This window comes from Lipotes vexillifer, unplaced genomic scaffold (genome assembly GCF_000442215.2).
Source record: "Lipotes vexillifer unplaced genomic scaffold, Lipotes_vexillifer_v1.1 scaffold1055, whole genome shotgun sequence".
Taxonomy (NCBI): domain Eukaryota; kingdom Metazoa; phylum Chordata; class Mammalia; order Artiodactyla; family Lipotidae; genus Lipotes; species Lipotes vexillifer.
Window position 1 is genome coordinate 1,656,981 of NW_006785407.1, and position 11,623 is coordinate 1,668,603.

The 11,623-nt window shown below is 47.7% G+C and overlaps 1 protein-coding gene across 1 annotated transcript; it reads right to left on the reverse strand.

The window, feature by feature from the left end:
* Positions 1 to 9,753: 9,753 nt before the first annotated feature.
* Positions 9,754 to 10,731, reverse strand: MAS1 (MAS1 proto-oncogene, G protein-coupled receptor). Its single transcript, XM_007457583.1, has one exon. It carries the CDS (start codon positions 10,729 to 10,731, stop codon positions 9,754 to 9,756), a length of 978 nt encoding a protein of 325 aa, XP_007457645.1.
* Between the last annotated feature and the right edge of the window lie 892 nt (positions 10,732 to 11,623).

Consider the following 11,623-nt stretch of genomic DNA (forward strand, 5'->3'; position numbering starts at 1 on the left):
GCAGGAATGATCTAAGAGTGATGATTAACACCCGCAGGTCCCTGGGGAGAGAGCGCTGCACCCCTTCCCCATGGACGGGCCCAGAGAACACGGCTGGATGGGGAGGACTGAGCCGGGCCACCCACCTGATGGACACACTCCATCCATGTGAAACTAACGTTGATCTTCCTACTTCATGTGTCTAACCGAAGGCCCTTCAAACCTGACACTGAAAACACCCTTGTTCTGGTCTATAGAGATAAAAGACAAGAGTTGGGTGTTAAGCCCTCCAAAAACACAATCTGAGCTGTCGTGCCCTCACTGGGTTAGTGAGTCCCTGACTCAGATGCAGGGGGGAAAGGGCCCCTCGGCCACTCCGGCCCCATCGATTTCTTCTCTCCTTTGATGAAGGAAGGAAGGAAGACATGGGAGCCCACTTCGATTTCCCATAAACATTCGTGCACACTCAACCAGTAATGAGACTGAAGGATTTTTTTTTAATTAATTAGTTAATTTATTTTTGGTTGCGTTGGGTCTTCGTTGCTGCACGCGGGCTTTCTCTAGTTGCAGAGAGCGGGGGCTACTCTCTGTTGCGGTGCGCGGGCTTCGCATTGCGGTGGCTTCTCTTGTTGAGGAGCACAGGCTCTAAGCGCGCAGGCTTCAGTAGTTGTGGCATGTGGGCTCAGTAGTTGTGGCTCGTGGGATCTAGAGCAGAGGCTCAGTAGTTGTGGCGCTCGGCCTTAGTTGCTCCGCAGCATGTGGGATCTTCCTGGACCAGGGCTTGAACCCGGCACTGGCAGGCAGATTCTTAACCACTGTGCCACCAGAGAAGCCCAGGCTGAAGGATTTTAAATGATGGTTCATTGTGCTGTTATTTTGTTTGTGCTTTGAGGAATATTTTTAGCTTTCTGTGTTTGACTAAGAGCAAATCATTCTAAAGAGTACACTTTGATCAAAAGCATACATCAATAAATCAGTGTGATCATGACCTTTGCATCAATAATATCCTGTAATATTTATCCCACAACTCGGGACAAGGCTTATGTTCCTAAATTAAGATGATGATGGTACAAAGCTTACAAATGCTAATCAACCCAATATTAGAAATGTTCTGGTTTTTTAATTTGTTAGCAATTAGAGTTTATTCATGCTGTACCCAAGAGGCATATGCAAGATCTTTATCCTTCTAAAACCCCAACAAGAATTCTTAAGCACGAATATTTCATTCCTGGTTTCTGAAAAACTCCAATAAGTCCCTCTGAATCCAGAGAATGTAGTTTGGTATGACTGAGTAAAATGGTCTCTGAGCATAGCATTGGAATTCTATTTACAACCAAGACTATTTCTACCATAGAAAATTTCTCCTTCGTTTTCTAGTGTCACCTTATGATTTTCCAAAAATGAAATTTCTCAGCTTTACACCAGTCTCATCCATCAGGTTTGGGTCAGGATGTCTGCTGGTCCTTTTGCAAAGTCCAGTCTCCAGGAAGCAATGAAGATTTGCCACCAGCGAGGTCAGGAGTCCAAATGGATGTGCTGCTGCCACACTGAAGGCCATTCCAGAAGAGAGATTCCCAAAATACTCTAGGCCAGGGTGGCAAAGTACAGCTGACACCAGAGCTGGCCACCACTTGCTTTCCTACAAACTAAGAGTAATTGTTGACATTTTTTAATGGTTGAAGGAAAAAAGAATTTTTATGACACGTATAATTACATGATATTTGGGCTTCCCTGGTGGCGCAGTGGTTGAGAGTCCGCCTGCCGATGCAGGGGACGCGGGTTCGTGCCCCGGTCCGGGAAGATCCCACAGGCCGCGGAGCGGCTGGGCCCGTGAGCCATGGCCGCTGAGCCTGCGCGTCCGGAGCCTGTGCTCCGCAACGGGAGAGGCCGCAGCAGTGAGAGGCCCGCGTACCGCAAAAAACAAAGCAACAACAACAACAAAAACTGATTCTGAGCTGTACTGTTCATTAGCCTCCTGTCTCTGTGCTGTCCCTGGAGACAGTGCCAGGGCCACACCCCCCGGGGTAACAGAGGAAGTCTGTCTTCATTCTTTGTCATCAGCACCATGGGCTTGGTTCTCATCACAGGGCCAGATACCATCGAGCGAGCTGAGAATCACACCTACTGCCTCGAAAGTGTGAGCATGGATTGTTTTTATTTCGCTAAAATATACATCACGTGAAATTTACCGCATTAACGATTTTTAAGTGTACATTTTAGTGGCATGAAATATATTCACATTGTCGTGCACTCATTCTCACCATCACCAGAACTTTTTCATCTTCCCAGACTAAAGCTCTGTCCTCACTAAACAATAGCTCCCTGTCCCCCTCCCCCAGCCCCTGGCACCCACCCCTCCACTTTCTGTCTCTGGGAATTTGATTCCTCTAGGCATCTCTCATATGCAGGATTGTATGGTATTTGTGCTTCTGTGGTTGGTCCATCACTTAGCGTGATGTCTTCAAGGAACAGCTAACTTTTGGTGGCTGCTCCCCAGTTTACACAGAGTTTCACACCCATTATCTCACTTACTTGGCACAATTACTTTGTGAGGCAGGTTATTTTTATCCCATTAGAGCAGATGCTGTCAGGCAGCTACGGGGCCACCTGAGGTCACCTACAAGCAGTGTGCTCACCTCAGGCCACACTACACCTGGCGCAGGGCAGGCCCAGAAGAGCTGGATGTTATCACTCTGAAAGTGACCCTCACCCATGAGGGGCAGGAGGTGGCATCTCGGCACCACCTTCACCCCCAAGGAGGGCAGTTCTGAGGTGAGTTACCCATGGTCCCTCAGACGGTCCCCACTTTTCTGGGCCCCTGTACTCACTGAGTCACCCTACTTTGACCTCCTTGCTTCCGTCTGAATTCCTCACTCCCTCTCGTGCTCCCTGGGATGAGCTTCTACATATTTAGATTATAGGCACAAAATCCTTGCCTCAGGCTCTGCTTTGGGGGGAATTCCAACTAAATCATTGAGTATAGATAACGGAGTCAGAGAGGTTAATGTGTTGACTCTTGCACAGTTAGGAAATAGAGAGTCAGGCTTTAGTCCTCATCTCCTCACCACAAGTGCAGTGTCCTCTTGCCGCTTCCCTACTTGTAAGACAAGGTCTCTGCCTCAAGCATTTAGTCTGGTGTTGGCTAAGAGATTAGAAAGGCAGTGCTTGCCTGGAACTCTCTTCCCTACAGGGAGTGCCCTGGGGAACGAATGACCTCAACTGGGGCTCCTTGAAGAGAATCTAACCTCAGTTGGACTACCTTGTAAACATGTTGTACTCAGGGAAATGGTCCTATTTTCTGCAGGATATACCTGATCTGTCAAGATTGACTATTGTGAATAAATTTGGAATGTATAGACCAATAAGGACCTACTGTATAGCACAGGGAACACTGCTTGATATTCTGTAATAACCTAAATGGGAAAAGAATTTGAAAAAGAATAGATACATGTATATATATAATATGAATCACTTTGCTGTACACCTGAAACTAACACAATATTATTATTCACCTATACTCCAATATAAAATAAAATTTTTTAAAAATTTGGAATATACAGGTTTATGGGGCAGAGAAGGGGAAGTGGTCACATACACATTTTCTATCTGTGTAAGTAACAGAGTATAAAGCAGAAGGGCCCCAAACCTAAATGTCTTCCTTCGAGAGCCGTATGTCTGTCTTCATCACTCAAAACTCATCAGTCAGTTGGAAACTAAGATATGTTCTGGTGTAGGAAAAGGGGACATTTGGAGAACTGCATCTCAGTTCTGGGCTCCTCCAGGACAGAATGTTTCATTGGTGCCTGCCCTTGCCTGTATTACTTGAATCATTAGTTTTCTGTTTGGTAAGATCTATAATTCACATTGAATCTGCTTTGACAATTTAAACCTTTGTGTTACATGCACATGTACACATTTAAAAATAATAATTAGTGAAGAGGATCTCCTTATCCAAGAATGACGAGTTTTAAAAACGTTCTTTAAAAAGTTTCTTAAAAAGGAAACTTGTTAGGGGCTTCCCTGGTGGCGCAGTGGTTGGGAGTCTGCCTGCCGATGCAGGGGACGCGGGTTCGTGCCCCGGTCCGGGAGGATCCCGCATGCCGCGGAGCGGCTGGGCCCGTGAGCCATGGCCGCTGAGCCTGCGCGTCCGGAGCCTGTGCTCCGCAACGGGAGAGGCCACAGCAGTGAGAGGCCCGCATACCACAAAAAAAAAAAAAAGAAAAAAAAAGGAAACTTGTTAAAATGAAGACCAAAATCTCACAGTAAATCCTGAAAAAAAGAAAAAGCCGAGTACATTATTTTGAAAAGTAAAATTTAAATGATGAAAAAAAAATTTATTTTGTCTTTTTGTCAAAACTTATTGTAATGTTGTATATCTAAAACTAATACAATGTTTTAGGTCAATTATATCTCAATAAAACAGGGGGAATATCTGTAATACCAACCACATGTTGATTTGGGGCCTTTTGGAAAAGCTCATTCTCAGGAGCTTTTTCCCTCAGAACACAGTTGCCATGTTGTAAGAAACTCTAGCCACATCAAGAGGCCACGTGTGGCCTGAGCAGCTGAGCCCACAGCGGCCGCCCATCAACCATGTGAGTGTGCCGCCATCTTGGATTCCTTCCCAGTCCAGCCTTCAGACCCCTGTGGCCTCAGCCAACATCTGACAGCAGCTACAAGAGACCCCAAATGAGAAGCACCCAGCTGGGCTCAATGATCCCACAGAACCTTGAGAAATGACAATATCTTCTTCTTGTCAGCTGCAAAATAGTGCTAATGACGCGATACCGTGATATGATGTCCTTTACTTCATGGTTACTTTTGCTGAGTGTTGAGAAATGGCTAATTTTTGCAAAAATACCTGAGGGCCTCATCAGTTTTCCCAAGACCCTTCCTTAAATGTTTCACATTAAAACCCTTCTTTTGGGAAGCTCTCATCTCATCACTATCCTTATTTATTTTCCTCTGATTCAACTGCCATCAGGTCTAACTCTGCCCCCTGCTCTCTTGACAATAGTTTGCAGTGTTATTACCCCTACTTCTCTTATCAGCTCCACAGAATCCCAAATATCTTGCAGGATCGCCAATTTAACTTTGCAGTCAGTTTGCATGGTGTTTGCATTGACTGTCAACTGTCGTGAGACTGATTCACAAAAATGTTGATGAGGCAGTGGGAGAGAGAGCCGCCTTCTGTGCAGAGAGGGAGGCTTGGTGGGAACCAGTTTTATAAGTGACACATTTGGTTATTAGTGGTTTCCTGTTTTGAGGATTTTCACTCTCAGCGCAACTTTGTAACGCTAGGGAGTCAAATGTGAAATAAAAAGAAAAGAAGCTCCCTGTACACGTGTTATCAGGAGACCAGGTACGTTATGGCTCCTCCTCCTGCTTTCTGCACCCCTGCCCCCAACTCTCCACTTCCTGATTCAGCAGCCTTAACACCGGGGTGTCTAGTCTTGTAATACTCCTCTCCGTGAGAAAAAGCACAGAAAGAATTATATATGACTTGGTATGTTGTCCCTTCCACAAATGATTTGTAATTTCACAAAGGATTGAGTGAAAAGTCAAAATTTAACCTCAGGGGAATTATTGCACCAGCGGTGAAATTGTAGGAATCTCATGAGGCATCTGCCGGGTGCTCCCCATACAGCTCTGTCCCGAGTCCATCTCCACCAGGCACAAGGCAGGGGAAGAGGACAGGGGACCACTGGACCCTCTGCTTGCTAACTCAGTGCATGAGTGTTATCTGCAGAGAAACAACCATCACGCGTGGTTGGGGACCAGATAGTCCAGGTTGATGCTGCACCGACTCGCCCCCTTCCTGCTTCCTGAACATCTGTCTTCTCTTGGCCTGGACTGAAACTGATGATACAGGACAATGAGGACAGAATTGCTGGAGAAATGTCCCTGGACAGGCAACAAGGGAGGGGGGCCAGAGCACAGGTGTGCGGGTTCACCTTAGCCAGGAGCTCGGTGATCACCCTCACAGTGAGACGAGGAGAAACCTGTGTGCAGAGAGATGCAGCTGGATCGGAAGATGTGATGCTGGTAAGATGTGGAAAGCTTCTATTCTTGGTGAAGGGAAGCAAGGCATCCGCTGACAGTGAGGGCAGGAAGAGGATGCAGGAAGAAATACTAGGAAAGAGAAGGTGTGATATGGTCACCCAGGAAGTCAGGTTCCAGGCAGGCGCAGCTAAGTGGCTGATGCGGGAGCTGGATGTGGATGCATAAGTGGAGTTTGCCAGATTAAAGAGTGGGGGAGGGTCATCTCAGCAAAGGGAATAGCATCGCTTGGGAGGCAGGGTGACTAGGGTGTCACCCTGCGAGAGGAATACAGGAGGAATGGTGGGGACCGAACAGGCTGCATTTGAGGTGTCGCAGGGCATCAAGTTCACGTGTCCTTTAGGTGGCTGAATGTACAGGACTGGAGCCCAGCGAAGAGTGTTGTCAGTCAGTGCAGAGCTGACGGTCATGACTATGTGAGCGACTGTGGAGCAGGACCCAGGGAGATCGTGCAGAGGCGGAAGTGGTGGGAAGGTCTGGAGTCAGCCTGCAGGGGGTGGAGGGGGTTGGTAAGGAGAAAATGCAGAGCCTGAGCGTGCAAGGGCCTTTCCAGAAGGAAGGGAAGGACAGGTGGCGGAGGAGCTGAGCAGGAGTGCGCAGAACGGCTTCCCTGTCTGAACTATTGGTTTGTGTGAAGATGCAAGCGATGGAGCCCGCGTGTTTGCGGGAGAAAAGGAGCCCAGAGAGGGGAGCAGTGGATTCCAGCTGTGCTTCCAGGGAGCTGAGCCCTCCAGGTGCGCAGACAAGGGAGTGACCTTCTAGGTGCACAGACGAGCCAATCAACGTGTGACACAGTGATGATCATGAGTGCTGAGGAGAACGGGGGGGCGAGAAGAGAGGGGGCAGGGGCTGTTGTCCGGTGGCAGAGAGCCCCCTGCTGAGGCGACATCTGACCAGATCCTGAGGGGAGAGGGGGAGCAGAGACCTGTGGGGAAGCATCCCAGGCAGAAGGAACATTGAAGAGGAAAGCCCAGGAATAGGAGTGCACTTGGCATTTCCAAAGGATCTCGAGGAGGGTAGGAGGGGCGGGAGAAGTGAGCCACACGAGCCCCGGAGAGTCACACGGGGGCCAGGTCACGGAGAACCTTGTGGATCACTTCAGAGACTTGGTTTTTCACTTAAAAAAATATCCTCACTTTGGGACTTCCCTGGCGGTCCAGTGGTTGGGACTCCGCGCTTCCACTGCAGGGGACGTGCGTTCAATCCCGGATCAGGGACCTAAGACCCCATATGTCACGCTGTTCAGCCAAAGGAAAAGAAAACCACTTTGGTTGCTAATATAAGTGTAGAATTGTTGTCTGGGAGGCTGGCGGACAGGAAAATTTGGAAGAGGAGAAACATCTTCATAGTGGAGATGAAGCGGAAAGGAATGGTGAAGATTGGGGTCCTTCTAAATGGAGGGGGATCTGAGAGTCATTGCCCAATGGCTTGACTCTTTTTTTCTTCAGTCACCTATGACTGAAGGTAGTGAAGAGAGAGTGACAGTGAGGGGAAAAGTTCCAGACAGAGAGATTTCAGAGAGAGGGGGGGGTTTGGAAGAGCTGCCCAGGTTATGGAGGAAGACTTCACGGGGCCCTGACAAGAGGCCAGCCTGCTAGGACCGCGCCTTGGCTGGAGCCCTAATCACACCATGGGGAGGGTTCTCTGCCCGCTCAACAGCCTGGGTGAGACAGAGAATGAGGGGGACACGGTGAGAGTGACTGGACCAGGGCCACCAGGGGTCTCCCAGACGGGGTGAGAGATGACGCAGAGGGGGCTCACAGACAGGACAGATGACATGGCCAGAGACAAGTGGTCTCAGCGGTGTAGAAATTTCCTGGTTTCTAAGAGTATTTAAGTTCTTCTTTGAGACCAAGATCCCTTTGAGAAGAGATGAGGTTGATCCCTTTCTCACTAACCCAGAGGCAGGGCAGACGATGGTGAACAGAGAGTGACTCTGATCTCCATATTCTGTTCTTTCCCAGCGAAGATGCTGTTTTCAATCAAAAATAAGATCATCCTAAATGTCACTGCTCCACACCCATCTGGGCTCCTGAAAGCAAGCTGCCTTGTTTCTGAATCAGATGCCATCACCCACTGAAAAGCCTCCTGCCTCCAAGTTTGGCTGGGTGGGAAAGCCTTGCGCATCGCTCCCAGCGAGGCTGGCCCCATGGTTACAGGCAACCGTTTCCTGCAAAGGAAGAGGATGGAGCAGAAACAGGTGGTAACAGAGAGCCATTTCATCACGGCTTCTCTGAACCTTCGGAGACCCACAGTTATATAAATATTACTGAGCTGACTTATGGGTGTGAACATTTTACTCCCCCAGAGTCACATGAGGCATTGCCATTTTCGTGGGACGCCCAGAAGAGGCAGCAGGAAACCAAACACAGCAACGTAGTCTATAAGCTACGATGGGTTTCCCAGCTAAAACCTGGGACATCATGCCTGAAGGTACAGACACAAGCCACGGCAGGCAAGCAGCAGGGCACTGAGATGCCAATGAAATCCTGCAAAGATCTGTCTTGGGAGAAATGTCCGGGTTCCCTCCGAGATATGGCCACACTCTCCTCAGCCCCTGCTGCTGAGCCTCCTTCCAGGAATGACAGAAAAATATGCTCAGGACCCTGTACCTGCCTGCAGATGGGAACTTTGTGGCTAAAAATACATGACCCACTTCATGGGGGCAGGGCGGGGCAGGGGGAGTCGTGAGGTTCCAAAAGCACACAATCACCCTCATGAACTCGTGAAGTAAGTTTCATTCATAAACATTTATATCCAGCAAAAGATTTCAAAACAGACTTTCTTTACATCAAGCATTCCCACAGAGGGAAGGGAAGCCGTGAGAAATTTCTCTACTGGTAGCCAAATGTTTTCCCTCCACAACAGGAGATGATGCTCTAACACACAACGGTTGAGGGGTTATAACATCTGCAGATGTTTTCTATAGAAGTGTTGTCCCATGAAAAGTTCTCGTGTAGCAAACAGAAAGAACTTTCAACGTTTGAAAACATGTAACAATGTTTGTACACCATAGAGTTGTGTGTACACGTGTGTGTGTGTGTGTGTGCGTGTCTGTGTTTGTGTGTGTCTGTGCTTTTACAGAACAGAAATGTGTATTTCTTCTTCCACTTAAAGGTATCAGAAAGGCTGAGGTTTCTTAACACTGAAGTGTGCCAGATACTTTGCATACCTCACGTTCTCGTTACATCCTCACCACAAGCCCGGGAGGTATGGGCTATTGCAGTTACCATTTTATACTGAGGAAATGAGGTCCCTGGTAGTTAAACCTGAGGTCACACCAGCAGCAAAGGACAGAGTCAGCCTGACTCCAAAACCCATGTTCTTCCCGCTATATGGCTTCACCTTCTCAAGGTCCATCAAATACTTGTACCTTTTCCTGTACACACGTGTAAATGTTCCTGCTGGAGTAATTTTTATAGTTTGTGGGAAAGTGTTGCCAGGAGAGCTGAAGAGGAACAGAAGGAGATTTTTGAAAGCTACAGAAAGGATAGAGTTCCAACACGTATTTAGGCATTTCCAGAAGGTACAGCGCAAGAGTGCAGTCTCAGCATTAATTAGCATCTCATGCATGTGGGGTAAGGTGTCCTATACAGTATTTAGGAGATATTCAGTTGCATCCCAAGCACAAACTATAGCTCTTCAGTTGCATCCCAAGCACAAACTATAGCTCGTCTGCGTCCCACTGTTTTTGTCCACATTTTCCTCCACCTGTCAGACGACAGTCTCAGTTTCAGTGGTGGTGGTGTGGTCTTCCGGGCGCCTGGGTTGCATCTCATCTTTGAAAGCCCTGGTCAGAACCACATTTAAGGACTCCTTGAATCGCTTCTTTCTGCTGCTGCCCACGAAGAAGTAAATAAAAGGGTTGGCGCTGCTATTGATTGTAGAGAAGAGAAGAGAAATGTGGTGCAAGCTCCTGAACGTCGACCAATACTCATAATAAAGCAGGTAGAGGAGCCTCATGGGCATGGCGAAGATGAAGAATATGATGATGGAGACCGTGATGACAAGGTACAGCTTCGAGGAGTGGGATACCCACGTATTCTTCCGAATCTTCACTACCAAGACGGTGCTGGACACCACCATGAGTGGAGTGAAGACCAGGAAGCTCAGAACGACTATGAAGACGATCACCGCCCTGCAGTCACTTCGGGATTGAGTCTGTCCTTCAATGTCAATGCACATGACGTATTCCATGGTGGTCACTAAGCAGGAAAGTGCCCACAGGAGGGCGCAGACGAATGCTGACTGGTGCTTGGGGCGATGGCAGCGGTACCAGATGGGGTACAGGACGGACAGGCACCTCTCCACACTGATGGCTGTCAGCAGATACAGACCCGTGTTGTAGCCAAAGAGAAAGGTCACCGACAATGTGACGATTGTGTAGTAATAGCCGGAAGAGAGCTCGTAATCTAAAGCATAGTCGACAGACAGAATAAAGATGCAGAAGAGTAATGAGATGTCCGCGATAGACAAGTGGGTGATGTAGACGGTGAAGGGGTTTCTTCTCATCCGGAAGCAGAGGAACCAGAGGAGAATTCCATTCTCAACAAAGCCCAGTGGGGAAATGCTCATGATCACCCAGTGCACGATGGGAATTTCCCGACGCGGCTCTGCTACTGAGGTGTTCCCTCTGGTTGAGGCGTTCGAGGACTCCTCAGCAACAAATGATGTCCTGTTTGCCTCATCCATGAGGGGACCTCAGCCTGGGCTCTTCAGGTATTTTTCTGTAAATAAGTTTAAGAAAAAATCAAGGTTGATGAATTGCAGTAAAACGGAGACTTCAGCTACAGGTTATAACCTTCAAGTTATACAAAAAGTGTTTACTAGACTGTACAATTCTCTTTCCAACGAAGATAAAATTACACATTTCACTGAGAGGGAACTGATTTAATCATCTTTTTTGATCCCCCCAATAGCCTTTGATTCTGTATTACTACTTGCTTGTGGTTCAGTGCCAAAGGGGATCCGCCAAAGCAAGAGGATCAAATTCCTGGTGTCCGTATCTGGTCTGGCCCGAACTTTCTGAATGGTGTTTTGAAAACCATCTCATCTTCTGTGCCTTCATTTCCTGGCCTGAGAGACCAGGTTCATCACATTAAAATGCAATGACAAAATACATCTTTGGGCAATGCTGTTGTTGTCACTTTTTAATGCATAAAGTGCCATAAATGATGGGTGATTGAGAGGGTACCAATACTTTCAAAAAGTGTGAACAATTAGAAGGTATGTGCTTTATGTGGTCTCAATATCTGTGATGAAGCTGTGTACCTACTCAGACCAGGTATGCCCTGCAAACCATCCCTGGGGAACAGATGGTGCGTTTCAACAAGGTGTATTCATATCCTCGTGCTCCATAGGCCAGACCATGCGGCAAAACACTATTGACAGATACTAAACAAAGCACTAACCCAAAACCAATAAAAATGCTAAATATTTGAGACTGCAAAGCAAAGATTATCAGCAACTTTCCCTCACACTTTAGGAATTGCTAAATAAACATATGCACGGCTCCCACCCTCTTCCTGTTATATAACAAATATACATAAGCCATTTCCACCACTGGGGAATGGAAATGGGAGGT